This window comes from Pipistrellus kuhlii, unplaced genomic scaffold, assembly GCF_014108245.1.
Source record: "Pipistrellus kuhlii isolate mPipKuh1 unplaced genomic scaffold, mPipKuh1.p scaffold_m20_p_4, whole genome shotgun sequence".
Lineage (NCBI taxonomy): Eukaryota > Metazoa > Chordata > Mammalia > Chiroptera > Vespertilionidae > Pipistrellus > Pipistrellus kuhlii.
In genome coordinates this window covers 35,262,517-35,284,354 of record NW_023425540.1, presented here as the reverse complement: position 1 = coordinate 35,284,354, position 21,838 = coordinate 35,262,517, and the positions used below count along the sequence as shown (strand labels likewise).

The following is a 21,838-nucleotide window of genomic DNA, read 5'->3' as shown; positions in this document are numbered from 1 at the left end:
AAATGTCACTTAAAACTGACAGTGGCATTGTAGCTGCTATTCTACTTTATGTCATGAGAAATGTGCTTTGACGTTGAGAGTTAATGTTCCTGAACTATGTGAGTGTACACAAGGTTATTACTGTCGGTAAAGACACAGCTTTTTGGAATGTATTGAGGAATATCACCAAGTTACATTTTTATAAGCTTCTTTCACAAAGATGCCAGTCTTGTATATGTAAAGATAGAAGTTCAATCAATACAAAGATATTTTATTTATACACAATGTACCAAATCTTAATTTTACATTATTTCAAAACCAAGTTGATTGTAGTAAACTGCTCTGGGCCTTTTCCCCTCCTCATTTTCAAATCATTTCAACACATTGTCACAATATCCAGTAAAAAGAGGTTCTGCAGCTATTCCGCGTCTGTAGAATAGAGTATAAATAAAATGTTTTAGATATAACTCATTTCCATCTTAAAAACTTAGTAGCTTAAATCAGAATCACCAACCACAGCATTCATTATTTTTAAAAGATAAGATGGAGGTCCAAATATATCTTCTTATAGGTATTCCCAATTTTTCCTAATTAAGTTACTACTTCTTAGATGTTATACATTTCTACTTAAAGCAAAAATACCCAAGAAGCAAACTAACAGTATATAAGGTTAAAACAGACTTACCGGACCATTCTGCAGCGGTGAGCTGTTAGTCTTTTGTAGGCATCATCTAAACTTCTGACCTCTTTCCCACTCCAGAGTCTCTCACCAATAGCACTTGCCCGAGGCCTAAAATGTAAACCAGATGTCTTCCAAAGCATTTTAACCCTTTGCACTCCGCTGTCCCCTCCCAGGGGACATTGCAGTTTACTAGTGATTATGGGGAATTGAGTTAATTGAACGCATGTTTCGCAAAGTAGCGTCGAGTAGCTGGTAGCCAATGTCCAGAATGGTTTGGAGTGCAAAGGGTTAAGTTCGTGCTTTCTTAAAGAAGTGAGTATCTAAGTTATAAGTGTGGGGGCATTCCTAATGCTTTCCAACTTGGATGGAGAAGGAAAACTAAGGCACCTTAATTCAAATGTTACCACTTAAATTCCATACCATAATCTCGGAGAGAGGTTAGTTGAATCCACATATTCTCCCCACAGACAAGCTTCTCCACCAAGGACAAGTTTTTTCTGTTCCTGGGTACCTACATTAAAATCATTGGGTTGATAAATTAAGTAACTGCAGCTTAAGGCAGACAAACAGAAGGTAGGTCAGTATTGCCTGAATCTTCATCCCGGGCCTACATTTTTCTCCTGTAGGCAACAGAATCTTGGGAGATGTTCATGGTGGTGGCACCAGAAAGGGTGCAAACTTCATTCCTGCCCCCGCCCCTGTGGTTCACACAGTGCTTTTTAGCATGTGTCAACTATGTGGTGGGCCAGTATTAAAGACACCATTTTATATTGGTTTTCTGCAATATAAAATGTTTGGTCACCAGAAACATTTTTCCCCCTGGTTGCCTGTGAATAGTGTACCAGGGAACACAAGTTGGAATAATAGTGACCACTACTCCTGTCTTTGATATCTGTCTCTTGGTGGTAAAAAAGAGACCAGCTACCTAATTTCAATCAGGGCACATACCTACTGTGGGGATTTGATCCTCAGTCAAGGTGTGTACGGGAGGCAAATGATTGCTGTTTCTCTCTCTTCCTTCCCCTCTCTCTAAAATAAACACTAATAACTTATCCTCAGGTGAGGACTTAAAAAATGCAGGTAGAGAGTAACAAGACTCATCCGTGAAAATGAAGATAAAAATCTAAGGGAATCCACTTTTGAAGTTCTTTTATTTAGGTAAGGATTTGGTTTATTTCACATTTCAGATAATACTGAGACCTTCCTTTTTAAGTAAACACAAAACCAAGAATCAAACATAAAAGGGAGCAAAGTGAGTAGGTAATATCTAGGTAAGGATTTCCTGGAGGGAGGGGAGTGAAGGAAATCGGGGTAATGATGTTGCTTCACTTACCACTAAAATCAAGAGGTTCCACTGCATAGTATATTCTCCAGTCTTGTCCATAACTGATCCTGTCCAAGTACCACGGAGCAGAGAGGATCACAGGGAAGCCAGCTGCTGTGACTGCACTCAGGTCATTAGTATACATTTCCTCTTTCCATACTTGAACTACAGTGCCTTGCTGAAGCTATTAAAGTTAAAAATTGCAATATATATTATTAGGTCTAGCAAATACAGTAGGTGATATTTAAAGTCCAAGACTTGTAACTAGAAATCTTTAAGATCCTTGAAAAAACCCTTTGCACTCCACTGTCCCCTCTCAGGGGACATTGGAATTCTAGCATATCACTTGGATGTCCTCTCTCAGGGGACATTGCAGTTTATTAGTGATTATGGGGAATTGAGTTGATTCAACGCACGTTTCGCAAAGTAGCGTGGAGTAGCTGGTAGCCAATGTCCAGAATGGTTCGGAGTGCAAAGGGTTAAACATTGTCATCTTTACCCTTCCTCTTACATTAGTGCCAAATGCTATTTCTTATAGAGACTTAAATTTAGAAGTTGCATTAACCGTTAGGTTGGATACTTAACTTTTGCGTATTTATGATACCTTACAGGTGTAATGAACCAAGGATTTAGTCCATCCTACCACACTATTGCTTTTCCTTACTTTCAAATTGTGAGGATGCCAATGACCCTTCTGGAATACTAATTTCTGGAGTTGCAAATTCTCAGTTGCCCCAAAGGAAAATAATTTTGGCTAAGAATTAGATGCCATGTAAAAAAAGTGTACATTGGCAATTTTACCTAAAACTACCTTAATAGCAGTAAAGACTCATTTGTTCTTATCTGTTTGTTCTGCCCTTTCCTGAAGGAAAAAAAAACACAACCTTACTTCAAAGTACTCCCATTTGTGATTAATGAGATGGCAGGGGATGAGGGGATGAGAGGAAAAATGAGGCAGGAAAGTGAAGTAAATGGAAGAAAAGAAACATTAACACCATTAATATTGGCCTCAGTGCACAGCTACTGTCTAATAAAAGTTTAAATGGAACAGGAAGCTGGTTTCCCCATATAATTGGGGAATGGAGATATCAGAACATGAAGCCTGTCATAGTATCAGAATCAAATGTAGTTTTCATACTTCTCACCTTTACATGATTATCAAAAACCTCTTGCCAGACTATGGATCCCTTCTTTAGAGTTGAAATAATATTCAAAAGCCTACCATTGGGGGGGAAAAAAGTCATTTCAGATCACAAGCTTAACAGTATGTTTAAAGCATGCATATTTTCTACCAAGGACGGCAATAGTGAGATACTTTTCAATATAGCACAGCTTGATAACAGAACCTGTTAAATTTGGTGGTAAGCCATGTGTCTACTCCTTCCTAGAACATGGCTCAGAAGCTGGCACAGCGGAGGGGTTTAACAGTCACTTGCTGATGAATGAGCTAACATGTGCCCAAAAGAGGAAGACAGGGCAGCTAACAGAAAATATACAAATAACACTTAACAGTTGCTGACAATCAGCCCATAAGTATTTCCTGATATTTAGACCATGTCATGTACTCTGCAGGATAAAAAATTTAGTTTCCTGATATTTAGACCATGTCATGTACTCTGCAGGATAAAAAATTTAGAATGTATCATATACAAAGCGAAATAGGAAAAGACTAGAATCCGGGATTGCCCAGTGCAAGCAAACTACAGCCTGTTTTTGTGTGGCTCATGAGCCAAGAATGGTTTTTACATTTGTAAAGTATTAAAAAAAAGAAGAATAAAGTGTAACTAGATGTGGCCTACAAAGTCTAAAATATTTACTTTCTGGCCTTTACAAAAGAAAGTGTCCTGGTCCCTGGAATGGGACAGCACTGCCCAGCAGACTCTGCAGCGGCGGAAGAGTTCTTGTATGTGCACCTTCCAACACAGAGCCACTCCCAAACTCATCCAGCTAGCGGACATTTGAAATGGGACTAAGGAACTGAATTTTTAATGTTCTTTAACTTACATGCAAATAGCCACATGTGGCCATGGCTACCACACTGGACAGGTATAAAGTAAAAAAATGCTTCTGGAAATGAATGAAGGGGCTGGATGGTGGTGAGGACTTCCTAGGGTAGCCAAGGGCTTTCAGTTGAGTGCTTAGAACACATGACTGCTGTCCTATAGTTACTGCAAACGGCTTAGAGTTACCATGTTCACTGATCTGAAGAAAGCCGTGGATAATGCTTCTTTATGTTTTTTCATGCAAAGTATACAACATGTACACTTCAGCAAGGGGTGGAGAGAAAATGAAACAGTACTATGAATAGCTAAAACTTTTACAAAAGGCATTTATGGAATTAAGTAGGCTTTCAAGTAACTTACTTTTGCATATAGAAAGATTCTAGTTGTCTAAAATCAGTGCCGAAGCCTTTCTGCTTCATGAATTTCTGGATATTTGGATTGCTCTCCCTTAACACACACACACACACAAAAAAACACGATTAAAATTTCATTAGTGTGATATGCCCAATCTATGTAAAGCAGCGTCATCTTACCATCATTTTACCGACTTTAACTATTAAAGTTGTAAAGTAAAAACTTAGTTATGAGTTATATTTGTTTTCCACAACAAGTACTTTTTTCCAGAAGCGGATTTCTTGTAAAAATGGCTTTCCCTACCTCTTGCCTCTCTCCTCCATTTATGGCTATTTGCAAAGAGGATTTTTTATTTGAAAAATACACACACTCTTACTCATAACTTTCACTAAATCTGTATTCATTCAATAGTCTTTGTTTTTAAATCTCCATTCTCTTCTGCATTTTGATTCTCCTTTTTAAAAGCTTTTACTTTCTCGTATTACCCCAAAATTACCATCTCAGGATTTGTGTTGCCAAATGAAAACCATGCAAGCAGAGATGATACCCAAATCTTCCCTTTCCTTGTGGAGACCTTTAAATCTACTTCAAATGCAATGGTTAAAGAAAACAAGGGTTTTAAAGAATTGTCATACCAGCACTCAAATTCCACTTCATCTCCTCCCAAATGAATGAACTGGTCTGGAAACACCCAACTGATTTCTTTGAAGAGTTTACACAGGAAACTATAAGTTGTGTTCAAAGTAGGGTTTATAGGTCCAGAAATTTCAGGTTGATGGCCACCGTAACATGGAGTCAGGAGATTTTCCTGACCTGGAGAAAAACAAGAAGATTCTCTTCTTAAAAAGTAATTTGATTACAAAGATATGGCTCAGCACATAACTATAAGACTATTTTGTTGGAGAATTGTTTCCGGAATCCCATCCCAGTACCTCTTTGTTTCCTTTTTCTTCAGCCTCTATGAGATTTTATCCACTTCAAATATTATCTTGACTACTAATGATTTCCAAATCTTCAGCTTGCCCCAACTTTTTCTTGAGCTTCAATCCATATTTCAGATTCCTTGCTCAACACCATTAAACATACTATCTGCACTTCAAATACAACCCAGTAAAACTAAATGTTCTGTCCCCTAAGCTCCTTCGGTAGCTTCTCTTGATTTTTGTATTCTGGTAAGGGCACCACCATCCTCCCCATCTATAACTCTTCCCCTTTCTCCTGAAGTCAGGAAGTTGCCAAATGCTATGGATTATATTTCCAAAATGTCTCTGAGTTCTGTACATTACTTTCCATTAGGACTTCAGTCGCTTTCCCTCAGGCTTTTCTGAGGTGTAACTCCCTCGTGTCACCCTTCTGCTCTGTAGCTTTCGCTGGTTTCTCGGTATCTCGATGGAGACCGCATCCCTCAGGCGGGACCTCTGCCTGCACTTTTCCAGATTTATTTCCCACTATTTCCCACGTCCACCCTGGCACTTACTGAACAATTACGTTAGGTGCTGTGCCGTGTGCTTTACATTCATTATTTAATCCCGAAAAAGTGACATGGTAACTACTGCTAACATTCCCATTCTAGAGATGGGGAAACTGAGGATGAGATGTTCTGTGATTTGTCCAAGGTCAGGCAGTCTGGCTCCAGCGCCAGTTCTTAACCACCCTGTAATAAAATTCCTTCTTCTCTGCTGTAATGTACTCCATCTAAGTGCCTTTTCTCATGTTATTCCCTCCACTAGAAAAACAAATATATTCTTTAATCTCTCAAAAGCATTATAAGTGTTAGCTCATCCATAAAACCATTTCTGGTTTTTTTGTTTTTGTTTTTTATATCAATGATGAGAGAATCACAGACTGGCTGCCACCTGCCCACCCCTACTGGGGATTGAGCCTGCAATCTAGGCATGTGCCCTTGACTAGAATCAAACCCAGGACCTTTCCGTCTTTAGGCCGGCACTCTATCCATTGAGCCAAACTGACTAGGGCAGTGGTCGGCAAACTCATTAGTCAACAGAGCCAAATACCAACAGTACAATGATTGACATTTTTTTTGAGCGCCAAAGTTTTTAAACAACTCCTAATGCCACTTCTTCACAATAGACTTGCCCAGGTCATGGTATTTTGTGGAAGAGCCACACTCAAGGGGCCAAAGAGCTGCAGTTTGCTGACCACGAAACTAGGGCAATAAACCATTTTTTGAATTCACTTATTATACTATGTTCTACTTGTCATAGTCACTTTGTATGTTTTCCTTAGCCTATTTTTATACTTTAGGCAGTGCCTACACACAGCGACTTGTTCAAAACAGACACATAATAGTTAATTGAATTATATCTGTCAATAGTGCTGCCTTTTGTGTAAATAACAAAATGAGCCAACACCAAGTCATAAAATAGGAGATACAGGACCTCAAATGTTCACTTTTGCAACTCATAAAACACTTACCTTTTCCCCAAGACTGTGTATGTCCGGGGCTATCAAATTCTGGTATGATTCGAATCCCCCGTAATCGGGCATATTCAATCACCGAACGGACTTCATTTGGTGTATAAACATGAGACTTAGAATAGCTTCCCTGTAAAACCCATATTGATTAAAATTTAAATATATGAATGCATTTGGTCCTAAAAACTTAACAGTCCTAATTGCAATTTGATATCTCATAGCTAAATTTTTTCTGTATCACAATGTATTAAACAGTTCCATGTAATGTTGCATGACTCATTTAAATTACTTACCATATCTTATCTCCATAAGTTCTCAGCACACTTTACATTAATTCCACATTTACTGATAGGTCTATCTAAAACAACCCCTTATTCTTCTGTGTCAACCTCATGTAACCATACAAGACAGAAATAAAATGTTTGACTCCAAAGTGAAAAGTCTGAAAATGAAATACATTGCCCTTGGCAACATAGAATAAAAATTTGGAAGTTACTACAAAGCATAACTATTGTCTTTTAAAGTCACTTTAATTACTATCAGCTTTAAAAATTCCCCCAGAAACACTGATAAGTGACCAGCTATTTCTTTAAGGTTACCCTCAGTTTTTTTATAGGTCACTTGGAAAAATTAGAACTCAATACTGGTTGTAACTAAAGATAAAGGTCCATTAAAGCTATTACTGTAGCACATTTCTCAAAGTATAAATATCCTCCTATATAATAAAAGCCTAATATGCTAAGTGTCTAGTTGTCTGGTCATCTGTTCAACCAAAGTGTAATATGCTAATGATATACTAAGACCACTCAACCACAAGCAGACGCTCCATCCGGTAGGTTATCTTGCTGCTGGGTTCTGGCCAATCAGAACTGAGCGAGACAGGCCGGACACACCCTGGATCCCTCCTACAGTCCCTCCCTAGCCGCAAACGTGCACTGGAAGAGTCCTTGGCCTGGGCTGCGCCCTCTTGCAATCTGGAATCCCCTGAGGGATGTTGGAGAGCCAGTTTTGGCCTGATCCCACAAGCCAGGCTGAGGGGCCCCACTGCACTGGGCCTCTAGTAATATATAAATGCTTATATAACACATAAATATAAAGGCTTAACTCCTAAAATTAGCCTTGCTCCATCCCCCAAATAAGATTTGTGTCAAATCAAGATTACATCTAATATCCAGTCCACCAGTTTATAGTAAATACAGACAAATGTGTTAATTGACACTTTGGGAATGCAATTAGTAAAACCCAGACTATGGGAAACTATTTGGACAAATTACTTAATTTCTTCATAAAAAAATAACAAATTTTAAGGAAAAAAAGCCCAACTGGAGTGGCTCAGGGTTGAGTGTTAACCTATGAACAGGGGGTAATGATTCATTCCTGGTCAGGGCACATGCCTGGGTTGTGGACTTGGTCCCTGGTAGGGGCGTTTAGGAGGAAGCTGATTAGTGATTCTCACCATTGATGTTTCTCTCTCCCCCTTTCCCTTCCTCTCTAAACTCAATAAACGTATTTTTAAAATAAATAAAATGCTGAGTCACAAAGCCTATTTGAAAACATTTAAAACCACAAATATCTAACTTGTACACTTTAATTCTATCCATAAGAAACATCAAAGCTACAAATTTCTAATGAAGCTACCAAAACTTTTTGTAAACAGACTACAACATAAATTACTCACTTTGTTGCTTAACTCTGGAAAAGTGGTGCTTTGATAAGGGAAAGATTGGTCATCAACTATGTGCCAGTGGAGAACATTAAACTTATTAAAAGCCATGGCATCCTGCAAAAAAAAAAAAAGTTAAAAAATGATATATCACAGGTATAACACACGATCCAATTTACATATCACCACTCGACTGTTTCCAAGGTGTCTGATTCCTTTTAAAATTTTCAGCAAAGAAAGACTGTGGGAGCAGTACAAATCCTATGTCTTATGTACTTTACATGGCATGCCATATTTCAAAAAGAAAAGCCTATATGGAATCTATATTCATTCTAAATAGTGAGCTGTAAGTTTACTTTATGAGAAGGGAGCAAGGTTGTAAATTCCCAATAAGTATTTAGGGACCAGCCAAGAATGGAAAATAGTTCTTGACTGCTCCTACTACTATGTTTGAGAATGGAGCAGAAGAAAAGGGAGGCATTCAATTCAAGTTCCAGAGCTTGCAATTCCCACTGTTCTAAAGATTTGAATGCTAACCCATTCCTTAGAAATAAAAGAAATATGGTACAAATGCAATACAATTCTAATCAAAATCTCAGAAGTTTTTTGGGAAATTGACATGTTTACTCTGGAGGAATTAACAATGTAATCCTATATAATAAAAGGCCAGAGACCATAAGTATCACGACCACCAGAACAACCGTTTGACCAGTCGCCATGAGGTGCAGACGGGACTTGCTAGCATTGGCAGGAACGAGCACGGAGTGTCGTGCGGCAGCAGTGTAGGAGCCTCGCAGGAGCATCACAGGAAGGGGGTGGCAGAGGCGGAGGGAACATTGCAGGGGGACGCACATGACCCTGATTGCAGCTAGGCCTAGGGACCATCACCATACACAGTTTCTTGCGCTGGGCCTCTAGTGTTTATATATTATTTTAAAAAGGTAATAAGTAATAAATGGACATATGTGCCCTGCCAGATAATCAAATCTAAAGCCTGCATTCTCCATCAGGGCAGAAGGGATTTGCTAGTGCATTTGGGAAATAGCTTACATACAAGGGAATTATACACAGGAATATGTTGAGGATAATGGCAGTGAAGGAAGTTGCATCTCCTGGTCTTGCTTAAAAGCCACAAGGAATTCCCTTCTCTGACAATGCAAATCCTGCCATTACCCTCAACATATCCATCACCAGATTAGCCAAGAATGTGGTGAAGGTATGCCCCAGCGCTGGCCAAGCATACAATGGCACAACCTCTCTAGAAGACAGTCTGCGACAGTCCGTACCAAATATAAAATGTGTAGTCTTTAAGCACAGAGATCCACATTCTTAAAAATAATCCTGATGAGTGTACAAATATAGGAATACTTACTCTGCATTGCTCTTTGTGATAATAATAAACCTAGATGTCCTTCAGCAGAAGACTGGTTAAATGCACATAAAATGAAACATTCAGCTGTTTAAAATGATTATACAAATCTTATATATTTTTTTTTCTTTTTTAATATATTTTATTGATTTTACACAGAGAGGGATTGAGAGGGATAGAAAGTTAGAAACGTCGATGAGAGAAACATCGACCAGCTGCCTCTTGCAATGCGCCCCCCCTCCCCCCCCCACTGGGGATGTGCCCGCAACCGAGGTACGTGCCCTTGACCAGAATTGAACCTGAGACCCTTCAGTCCACAGGCCGACGCTCTATCCACTGAGCCAAACCTGTTTCGGCCAGATCTTATATATTCTTTCATTAAAAGATGTCAATAACTGTATTTTTAAGATAGCAAAGTATAATCCTATTTAAGTTTTTTAAAAAGCCACATTATTTGATAATATATATTTTAAGTCTAAAACCAAATAAATGGGACATGAAAACTTACGTTGATCTTTGGTAAATTATGGGATTACTACCTATTTTATGAATATCTATATTGGGTGAAGTTTTTATATTATACTTTTTTTTCTCATAAAAGTGACGTCTTTTGGAGGAAAAAAAAATCAGGGTATTAATATAAATGTAGAAATAACTTTTTAATAATATCATGTGTGGCCCTAGCCAGTTTGGCTTAGTAGATAGAGCGTTGCCTGCAGACTGGAGGGTCTCGGGTTCAATCCCCAGTAGGGGGTGTGCAGGAGGCAGCCAATCAATGATGCTCTTTCATCATTGAGGTTTCTATCTCCCTTCCTCTCTGAAATTAAAATGTATTTTAAAATAATAATAATAATAATATGGTGGGTCTGTAAATGATCAAGTGAAGGTGCAGAAAAACATGGGAGAAAAACCTCCACACTGCTACAAAGTGGCAGTGAGGGCAGGGGTGAGCCAATACCAAGTCCACGGGAGAAAACAGTTATTGTCAGCCTGAACATTTCCCTGGGTATAATGCAGTTCCCAGACTTCTGCGTCACTATAAAAAGAGTAAGTGGAGGTCACAGAATTAAAGGGCACTCACTAGAGGTACAGTGACCACATATTCCTAACCAGAAGTCCAGACACACGATCTGACAAATGGGAGTAGACAGAGTCAATGAGCACTATTAAAACTGTCCTCTTAATCCTGGCTAACCTTGTGGGTTTCTCTTCTCCCACCCCTACCCCATCCTCCCATGAAAACAACAGTGTTATTCCCTAGGGGAGACTCTGCTTCAGCTGAGGAAATATATTCACAAGGGAGAGAGAAGGGAGCCAGTGCTTACACTTAGTACATAAAAAACAAACCCCCATTCCAACCTATGTAACAGCATAACTAACAAAGTAACAACATAAAAGGACCCGTCTTCAGAATGCACAATGGATGAAAATAAAATAATTACCTACCAGAGTTTTAAGAATACTCTTAACTGGCAGAAAGTGTCTGGCTGTATCAATTAAAATTCCTCTATGAGGAAACCTTGGAGAATCAGTAATGGTGGATTCATTGACGGTGTACTAGAAGACAAAATACATTTTGACTTGTTTTCAGAAATTTCCCTTGACTTGAGCTCAATAAAGACTACATCTATCTATGCAAGTATCGGATACAAGATGTTAATTTAGAACCAAAAAAGTAAAAATTACATTTGCCAGTTAACAAATATTTGGGGAGAAGAAATCTTCATGAGGTAATAAATAGCTAAAAAGCTTGCATTTTTCTTGTAGTTATGTCTTTCCAAAAATGTTGGTAACATATGATAATCATACTTACAGTCCCATAAGTATCTTGATATACTAACTGGCTAAAGGTCTCCAAACCTAGGGAAAGTAAAATTTATAATTTGTTGCATAATTTATAAAATAACAAACCGAAACAAGAGTTGTATTATCCAAACACAGATCTACAACCAGGTAGTGCAAATAAAATTAAATACAGGGTTTCCCCAAAACATGTATACACACTTTACAGCTGCTATAGCTCAATTGATGTTTCTGTCTTTTCAGCCAGGCTAAGCTCAGAACAAAGGAAATTCATCCTAAAATGCTACGGAAGTTTGAAAATCCAGTTGAAACACAAATACTTCCTTTACAATTATTCAAAGTGTGTCTACATTTTTTGGCGGACACAATATACACACTTTAACAGATGGTAACTCCCCAAATTTTCATTCCTTTTCAGGTTTAACTGATTTGAAATAATGGATGAAGCCAGACTGAACTTTGAACAAAGAAAATTTATCCACTAGGGATTTTTAATGGGGATGCAAAAAAGATAACATTTATGGTACAAAAATAGCATCAGTGCATGAGTTGAGGGCACACACATACCAAACAAAATAATTCTTAATTATTTGCGATTCCATTGCTTTGCATTATCAGCAGTGCCTGGACCAGAACAGTCATCAGTTTGAAAACAGGCGTTGTCAAAGAAATTATTATTTTCTGTAGATTCTTTTAAATTTTGAAAGTAAACTATATATTAATTAACACTTTATAGTAATCATTCAACATGTGTACACTTTGGAGGTTGGTTCAGTAATAAATACGGTATAGGATAACTTTTAATAAACAACCAAAAATAAATAAAATGGAAAGGGAAAGGCAGCAAGAAGTGACAGTGAAACAAAACCCCCTACTCAGATCAGGTTGGGGCCACTTATAACCCCAGAACATCCCAGCTCTGATAGCATCAATGAATCACAGCACCATCTGTAATAATCCTCAAGCTTTTTTGAAAGGTCAAATTGAAATCACTTTGGAAATATTCAACAAGCCGGTCTGTAAAATGTCTAAGGAAGCACAGTTTTGCTGCGCTTGCTTTCCCAAAGCTTCTTTACTGGAAGGTAACAATGAAACGACATGGATCTTACCTCGTAATACTCCCCAGACTCTGTTGGCCTTGAGGAAAGCCACTGGTTCTTTTACAACTAAAGAATCTGTATTGGGAATGAAAAAACAAGTCTGTTAATCCCTCAAAGACACACAGTAAACGTCCTAAACAAGTAACTGGTGTTTCTAAACCACTCTTTTCTCCTGAGCTCCAGACTGTTTCTCCAGCTGCCCCCTATACATTGCCACTTAGATGTCTCCTAGACTCTAACGTAGGGGTGTCGAACTCAATCAGAGAAGGGGCCAAAATCTAAAATCCAGCCTAAATCGCGGGCCGAATGGTTTACTGAACAGTCATAAACTGTCATTGTGATGGAAACGCAGCGGAGTGCAGTGATGACAGCGCGGTGCGGGCCACATTGCAAGGCCTGGCGGGACGGATTTGGCCCGCGGGCCTTGTGTTTGACACATGTGCAGTCTAACGCCACCGGCCCCAAACCGAGCTCTTCCCTTGCTCCTGCTTCACACACTCCCCGGCCTGCCGCCTCTGCTCTTCATCTGAGTCACAGCACCCCCTTTAGCCAGCGGAGTTGTTCAGGTCGGGATCTTGGGCGTTATCTCCACGATTCCTCATTTTTCCCTCCAGGAGAGTTATTGCCTCCAACTGCCCTTCAACCGAGTAGGGTTTATGGTTAGGCTGAGACTTTGTCAAAAGTGCAAACATTCCTCAATACCCATAATTCCTTTGTGCAGCCTCTGGTATCACTCAAATCTTCCACTCCCCATAAGACCTGCGTTATCTCTACTCTTTTCCTTCTCCATCTGTGATTCTCTGCTTGCCCTGCACCAACCTTTCCCAAATAACACCCTAAATCTGCCTTAAGACTCACTTCCTAACGTCAGCTCAATTCAGCTTTGCCCCACACAATAAAAAGCTCACCCTCATCTAGGGGCTCCAACTGGCTGCTCCTAGGCCTGGGAGGTAAATCTTTTAGTCCTTGAAATCATACTCTAGAGGCCAAAGGTGGCCCCAATGGTCATTTCAGTTTTGTACAGTTTGGGTGGAGCCCCACAGGTGAAGTAAAGCACCAGCCTGCACAGAAAACGGAAGGGTGACTGATGCAAACTTTGCCACAGTAACGAATTCAGGGGCTGCAGGTTAATGATTCAATATTGTATCTGGGCTTACATCCTCACCCTCCACTACCACCATCCAGACAAAGACAAGATAGTCGGCTGCAGGTACAGAAGGTGGCTTATCAGCAGCCAATCATCATGTGACCCTCTCAGGTGACAGTCTTCTGACAAGGTAGCCTTTCCTATCAGAAGATCAGTGATGAGTTAGCTAAGGTCCAAGCTAAGAACACTACCACAATTATGACTACAATCTAATCTTGATTCCTTTCCAGCTATATAAAATCTTGACCTAGAGCTTACAGTCCACTGGTCACTCTGTTAAAACAAACAAACATGTTTTGCCATTTTTGTATCGTTTCGAGATCTCCCAGAAATAGCACAGTCATTTAAAAACATTATCATGTTGCATGTACTTGATGCCAATTATTTTCCAATAAACTAAGGATTTTGATTCAACTCAATGCAAAAACCACAATTATATCCAAAACCAGTTTGGCTCAGTGGACAGAGTGTCAGCCTGCGGATTGAAAGGTCCCAGGTTCGATTCCAGTCAAGGGCATGTACCTTGGTTGCAGGCACATCCCCAGTGGGGGTATGTGCAAGAGGCAGCAGATCAATGTTTCTCTCTCATCGATGTTTCTAACTATCTTTCTCCCTTCCTCTCTGTATAAAATCAATAAAATATATATTTTTTTAAAAACCACAATTATAAAACAGAAGGAGAAACTGTTTTCTAAGTGAACACATAAGCTACAGAATTTTCAATATTTATTTCGAAACCAAATTTTTAGTTTTAACAATGATTACCTCCTGATTTGACATGGAAGTGGCATCTATGACTTTTCAGTTATCCCTTCCTGTACTTTAAAAAATATATATGTTCTTATTGATTTTTAGGGAGAGGGAGGGAGAAACATCTATCAGTTGCCTCCCATACACACCCCGATTGGGGACCGAATCTGAAACCTGGGCATGTGCTCTGACCGGAATCAAACCAGTAACCTTTTGGTGCACAGGATGACGCTCAACCAACTGAGCCACACCAGCCAGGGCCCTTTCCTGTACTTTTGCACCATACTTTTGTTTTAAAGGGCCCACAAACAAATAACATCAATATATTCTCCTTTAAAAACTGAAATGTTACAGGTCTCCTTTGAGATGCCCACTCAACTCCCTCTATTGTCCTCAGAAGAAACATCAGGCTTTTCATAGGCATTTTAATACATACAACATGAAAATACAGGATTGCTTTATGTGTATTCCTACTGACACAAACACACAAACTGTATCAAACATCCTTGATATATGTAATTATTTCTCTACAGTAGAAACTAGTCCACTTTTGTTTCTGAGGTTGTGCAATTTTTATTAGTAGAGCGTGCTGTAACACTTGTCACCCACTTCCTTTGACATTTCCTCACACTCTGGGACAACAGCTGACAACTTATTTCCATTTGTGTGTGTTACTTTTATCATGATCATCATAAACTGGCTTAAACTTAAAACTAGTTTATCTTTTCATGAGGAAATTTCATAACCAGCTTGTCTCAAGAAACTCCCTTTGCAGAATTAAAAGGGTTTGCAAAACTGAATGGAAGATAAGCTGTAACTCTCCAGTGTTTATTTTCTGGAATGTATGTCATTGTATTACTAACAGTCAGCAAAGGTTTCTTAATAAGTTAATGGCCATTTCTTTCTTCATTCAGATTGCAAAACCTAATTCAGATACAGTGTCTGAGCACTGTCAAATGAAATCACATGGCTAATGTTGGCAAATTAAACTGTTTCTCTTCCAAGAACAGCTACAGCATTGAAGAGAAATGTATTAAGAAATCTCATCTATACCAAGAAGATGGGGCAGTCTAAGGACAAAGGAGTCACTCTTTTCTCATATACAGTATCCTTTCTATTTTTATACCCAGCTCACCAGTCTGCTCTCTCTGCACTAATCTGTGTCATCCACGTCCTCATATTGCTCCTTTTTTATTCCTTGATATAATTCCACATTATTCCCATTCAGTACACCCTATGGGAAAGGCCTGCACAATTGCTTCTAAACAATTAGGGAAAAGCCATAGAGAATATTTTAGGCAACAAAAAATAACGTAGCTAGCCCTAGCCAGTTTGGCTCAGTGGGATAGTGTCAGCCTGTGGACATAAGGGTCTCAGGTTCAATTCTGGTCAAGGCCATGTACCTCAGTTGCAGGCTTGATCCCCGGCCCTGCTCGGGGTTCCTCTGGGAGACAACCAATCAATATGTCTCTCTCATATTGATGTTTTTCTCTCTCTCTATTCCCCTCCCTTCCATTCTCTCTAAAAATCAATGGGAAAATGTCCTCAGGTAAGGACTAACCACAACAGCAATAAAAAAAATCATGTAGCTATGTGTTGATTGAGCAAATGAAATAGCTCCCCACTCCCAGAGTTCTGCATTATCTTTGTGTCACATTAGATGATAGAGATCATGAATATAAGCAAAGATCTGTCTTCAAAATAAAAATTAAGAAATTAGATGTCCGCCGAAACCAGTTTGGCTCAGTGGTAGAGCATCGGTCTGTGGACTGAAGGGTCCTGGGTTTGATTCCAGTCAAGGGCATGTACATTGGTTGCGGGCACATCCCCGGTGGGGGGTATGCAAGAGGCAGCTGGTTGATGTTTCTCTCTCATCGACGTTTCTACCTCTCTATCTCTCTCTCTTCCTCTCTGTAAAAAGAAATCAATAAAATATATTTTTTTAAAAAGAAAAAGAAAAAGAAATTACATGTCTGAAAATAAGGGATAAGGGATTAACCAAGTTAGTTATCCAAACAGTGACAGAACATTACTTAGCCATTAAAAATGATGTCCTACTAATCAGAAAAATATTTAGCAAAATACATGTTTATAATCTGTTGCTATATAAAAAAAAGCAAAATACAAAAATCACATGTACAAAATTAATCCACTTCCATATCACTAGCATGTTTATATGTTTGTAAAATGTTTTTAAACTCATTGCTCTTTTACAAAATCTGAAATAAGAGTGGTAAACTGAGTGCTGGGATTATGCGGGATTTATTTCCTCCATTTATAGCACTTTTATCAGCAGACTTTAATGGTAATTTTAAAAATAGGAATTATAAATGCACCAGCCAAGAACTCCCAACAGTGCATGGCATGAGGACTGCTTCTGGCACTTAAATCTGTAACAGGGTTAAACACACATTCATTACATAGGTACTCACAGGACTCATCTGAAGTGATACTGGGATACATTTCACATTCCGAGTCAAGGACAACGGAGACGAGAAGTTGCTGTACGTCCGCTTTAACGCGAGATTTAGCGGGGAGATGCTTCAACACGGGGCCTCCAAAGATATAGTTTTGATACCTGTGTGAGGAATGCATTCAGACAAACTGTAAACCGCCAAAGCTTTAAGATATGTACACAGATAATAATTTAATTAAAAAAAATAAACACATATGTGGTAGCAGACAGTCGTTGACCCCTCAAATCCACGCTGCTCCTTGTTAGTCCAAGGAGTGCAGGAGTGAGGAAACTTCTTTCTGCCAAGGCCCATTTGGATATTTAATAACACCATTCTCAGCCACACAAAATTATCAACTTAAAAGTTAGCCTGCTCTATTTGGACAAACTTTTAATTAACTCACCTATAATGGGGGCAAACCAAATGGCTTCGAGGGCCCTAGATGGCCAGCGGGCCAGGTGTCCCCCACCCTGAACCAGACCCCTCACCTCACACTGCACACAAATCACCGAGGAAGCTTTTTGAAAATGCTGACGTCCAGACCTTCAGAATCAGGGTCTTGGAGAGTAGGACCCAGGCATGGGAATTTGCTGAGTTCCCCGCACTCCCAGGTGACTCGTACAAAGTCCCCAATTAGAGCCAATAATCAAAGCAATGATGGTAATCCAAACTCTGGAATGCACAAGCCAGTGCTGACCAGTGATGGGGTGGGGAGGAAGTACAGTAGAAAGTTTCCTCTCCTATGTGAGCCACAAGAAAACTTAAAAAAAAGAAAAAGGGGGGGGGGGTAAAGGGAGGGGGGAGAAAAAATAAAAGACTTTCCCTGTGAGACCTGGACCCGCTGCACCACACCAAGGATGGCAGAGCGGAGATGGGAAGAATACTGATTTCCTAATGACCCTGTTGGGCCAGCTAGCTATGCCTGAAACCCTCCTCCCTGCCTGTGGACTTCCTGATGTGTGAGGCAATAGGTTTTCTTATAGCTAAGCCAGACTGAGTCAGGGTCCTGTTATCACCCAACAAAACGATGCTAATACATAAACCTCCAAGAAACGTCTCCAGACAGCAGCATTCTCACTAGGGCCTTGAAAATGTACCATATGCTATTATTAAGTATCGGAGAAAGAGGATATTCAATAAACACTTAAATGTGATAAAGATTAGATAGGCTTCAACACTTTTAAATATCTGTTGTGGCTTTTTTTTTAAGGGCAAATCACTTTTTAAAAAATGCTTCTGTTGATTTCAGAGAGATGAAAGGAGGAGATAGAAACAGCAATGATGAGAATCATCCATGGGCTGCCTCCTGCATGCCCCCCGCTGGGGACTGAGCCTGAAACCCATACATGTGCCCTGACCAGGGATCAAACCAGCAACCTTTAGGTGAACAGGACGACACCCAACCCACTGAGCAACACTGGCCAGGCCTAAATATTTTGTAGGTGTTGATAAGCCAGAAGGCTGTGTATGCTATTTATGTGTAAGAACGTCTTGTGTTTTTCAAAAGTAAGGAGAGTCAGGAAAGTTTCAGTGAATTTGGAAGTGTATGGAAGTTAACCAGTGAGCAGGGAATGGAGGAGGAGTTGAAGGCCCTTTTCATAGAAAAGCTTGGCCAGATTCAACAGGAAACTGAGATCACTGATCTATACTTAAAAATGGTTAAATGGTAATCTTACATACATTTTACCAAATTAGGTGCTGGCTTGTCCCAAATAAGGGAAATACTGGCCCTGGGTATTAAAACTCTAGCAGCAAACTCAGAGGGCTCAGAAGCAGTGGTGTCCAAGGCACAGGCATACCTCATTTCTGTGCTTCACTGAAGTTTTTGTTATTATTATTATTATTATTATTATTTTTACAAATTGAAGGCATAAAGATTACAACTCATTTTATTGTGAGGCTTACTTTACTTCTGTGGCTAGAACAGAACCCGCAGTATCGCTGAGGTGTGCCTGTATGTGGGTTAATCCATCCAGCCTTTTAGGAACTGTGACTGAAGCTATTTGTTCATTTAAAAAATGAGTAGGCCTGGCCGGTGTTGCTCAGTGGTTTTGCATCAACCTATGAACCAGGAGGTTAAGGGTTCGATTCCTGGTCAGGGTTCAGTTCACAATCAGGGCACATGACGGGGTTGCAGGCTGGATCCCCAGTGTGGGACATGCAGGAGGCAGCGAATCAGTGATTCTCTCTCATCACTGATGGTTCTCTCTCTCCCTTCCTCTCTGAAAAAATAAAATAAAAAATTAAGAAACAACTAGCATGTGACGGACCAATACAGAAGCTGAGGAAGCAGCCACGCACCCAGCTCTCCGCCGGCAGGCTGCTCCAGAGCAGAGTTTGTGCCAGCAGCCGGGCTTTCTGAGCCAGGAGCCAGGGGCCAGGGGCCAGGGGCCAGGGGATGCTGAACCACCCGGGGCCTAGGCTGTGCGTGTTCCCGGCTGCCGGAAGCTTTGGACGGCCGCTTCTAACTCTTCCCAGCCCCATCCTGCGTGTCCTCTGAGAGACACTGCCCCTCCCGAGTTCCTAGAACGCTCACCTGAATGCTTGCAGGCCTTAGCCATGAGGGCTGTTTTACAACCTGCTTCCTAACCAGGCAGGCTGTAATTACCAGCTGATTAGTGAGGCAAACCCCAGGTAATGACCCGCCCTGCCTGGGAATGCCAAGCCTTGTTTTTGCACCATCTCACAGCTGATTCAAGTCCTGGTTATCTAGCCATCCTTAACCTGTCACCTGAGCTTCCCTGCCACGCTCACCTCTCTCCGGCATAGTCCCAAACGCTTGTTTTACTAGTGGAAAATGGCCCAGGAGGAAACTCCCTCTTAAAGACCGAGTCCCCACGCAAACAGGAGGCTGTGTGCCCAGCCGTGCGTGACCCCTTCCTTCAGATGGCCATCTGGTGCTCTTCCCTCCTCAACACCCAAGGCAGCCAACCACCTTGTTTTCACTTCTTCCCCTGGCGCCCTGACCTGTGAAGGCTCGTTAGGGCAGCTTCTAAAAAGAAGGTAACAACACCCATTTAGTTGTAGGAAACTGAGGGAGAGCAGGAGCCCACGCTGCTATCAGCTTCTGGGGCCAGCAGGTGTTCTTAAGCTGGTTTGGCGTGTGTGTTTGTGTTTCTTTTTCCCCACCAACTGCTTGGTCTCCTGCAGGTGCAATTAAGCTACCATACCCACTGGAAACGGAGACAAAATCGGGGCCGGGGGCGGGAGAGGCAGTACGGAGAGGACCCAGTTACAACCCTTCGGGCACTAACTCGCCTACACGCGTCCCACAGAGAGGAGGCAGCGTGAGGCACGAACTGTCTCCCCAAATGCAATCGGCTCGGGGTGTTGTGAGCAAAGCCAGGCTGTGGGCGGCCTCCCCCTTACACAATTCAGGAGGAAGGACGCAGAAGCGGGGAGCGCGTGCCAGCTGCCGGGAAAACAAGCAGCCAGAGGCTGCGGTGCACGGACCACAGTCGCCAGAGGAAAACAGCCAACGTCCCGGCACTGGGTTCGGGAGGGGAAAGGCGTGTTTTTAGGCGGCGTGATCCAGCCTCAGGGCTTCCCGCAGTCTGGACTGTTACCGGCCTGGGGGTGGCCGGGGAGCCGGCACAAACACAACAACCAACTTTGGGGAACCCCAGGTCCCCAAGCTTGAAGCACTCATCTTCCTCTTGAACTCCCTTCTGACACGAAGCTGCCGGGTTTTTTTTTCCCCCTTCCCCTCGTCCTCCCTCCCGTCCACCCACCCTCTTCTATTCCCTCCGAGGGGAACCTGCTCCACGGAGTGTCCCATTCGCAAACCGGGGTTCCGGGGTTCCGGGCGCCGAGGCGGGCCCGGCGGCGGCGGGAGGGGGTGGGGCACAGCCGGGGCGCCGTTCCGCTTTCGAGCTGGCTCTGCCGCCCGGTGGACTTCGGTCCCATCTCCTCGGCTCGGAGACCGTTTCTCCGCCCGCGGGATGGGGACAGGAGCGCCTCTGGGCGGCCGGGCGGCGCCCGGGGTCCCCCTCCCCCCGCCCTGCACTCACCGGCGGAAGGCCTCCTGCAGGAGGGTGCAGGACGCGCCCGCCTGGGACAAGGGGTCGTTGGCGATGTGGAAGGCGTCGGGGGAGAGGTGCAGCACGCGCGGGGCCGTCTGCACCGACAGCGGCAGAGGCCACAGCGCCGGGCCCCGCGCGGCCGAGGCGCGGGGCCCCTGCGCCGCCAGCAGCAGCGCCAGCGCCGCCAGCAGCCCGGGCAGCCTCGGGGGCCGCAGCGCGCGCGGCTCCATGGCGGGGAGAAGGCGGGTGTGCCGGCGGGTCCGCCGGGCTCGGCCCCAGCGGCGCCTTAAGCGCGGCCCGGCCCGGAGGAGGAAGCGCGGCGCGGGCGTCACCGGCTCAGCTGACCGCGCGCCCCGCCCGGCCCCGCCCCCGGCGGGTGAGGCCCGGGAGCCCCGCCGCCCGCGCGCCGCCGCGTCCGCGCTGCCCGAGCCCCGCCCCGCTGCGAGCCCAGGCCACCATCACCCCCTCCACCATCCCCCGGTGCCCCGCCGCAAACAGCGGTCCCTGCGACGGTGCTTTCATGTATTTGCCCATAAACCTGGGCTTCGCTGTAAGGGCAATTCAGCCTCCCACCCAAACCCCCCGGGGCAGCGTTTGGAACTGGTGGGAGGCTGAAAGTGATGCAGAAAGATAGTCCCTGAGAGAGGATCTTGAGGGTGAGGGGAGAAGACTTTTGAAAACGTCAAAAGAACACCGTGGGCCAAGTTAATAGGCAGATGATACAAAGAGGGAATATGTTTATAATGAAGG

The 21,838-nt window shown here is 42.4% G+C and overlaps 1 protein-coding gene and 1 long non-coding RNA gene across 3 annotated transcripts; one reads left to right on the top strand and one right to left on the bottom strand.

Annotated features, from left to right (window-relative positions):
- Window positions 1–229: 229 nt before the first annotated feature.
- Window positions 230–21,533, bottom strand: HEXB (hexosaminidase subunit beta). Of its 2 annotated transcripts, XM_036408901.2 has the most exons (14): window positions 21,077–21,533; window positions 17,043–17,188; window positions 12,723–12,788; window positions 11,624–11,670; window positions 11,257–11,367; window positions 8,457–8,558; window positions 6,779–6,908; window positions 4,978–5,155; window positions 4,349–4,435; window positions 3,131–3,203; window positions 1,995–2,169; window positions 1,082–1,172; window positions 665–769; window positions 230–408 (listed from the first exon to the last, which is right to left on the bottom strand). In XM_036408901.2, the coding sequence occupies exons 1-14, from the start codon at window positions 21,316–21,318 to the stop codon at window positions 351–353; spliced, it is 1,611 nt and encodes a 536-aa protein (XP_036264794.1). In that variant the 5' UTR covers window positions 21,319–21,533; the 3' UTR covers window positions 230–350. The 2 variants fall into 2 exon arrangements, 1 of the variants encoding a protein (XP_036264794.1); XR_006739741.1 differs by lacking the exon at window positions 230–408 and having other exon boundaries at window positions 699–807; window positions 955–1,172; window positions 21,077–21,405.
- On the top strand, window positions 3,199–4,568 carry LOC123651201. Its single transcript, XR_006739742.1, has 2 exons — window positions 3,199–3,570; window positions 3,608–4,568. It is a non-coding gene; the product is annotated as an uncharacterized LOC123651201 (long non-coding RNA).
- Window positions 21,534–21,838: the final 305 nt, after the last annotated feature.

Excerpts from the sequence above, each read along its gene's own strand:
- HEXB (XM_036408901.2), bottom strand. The coding sequence starts at position 21,318 with ATGGAGCCGCGCGCGCTGCGGCCCCCGAGGCTGCCCGGGCTGCTGGCG. Across the intron at positions 12,789-17,042 it reads TATCACTTCAGATGAGTCCT|ATTCTTTAGTTGTAAAAGAA; the intron begins GTGAGTACCTAT and ends TTCCCAATACAG. Across the intron at positions 3,204-4,348 it reads GAATCTTTCTATATGCAAAA|GCTTTTGAATATTATTTCAA; the intron begins GTAAGTTACTTG and ends CCCCAATGGTAG.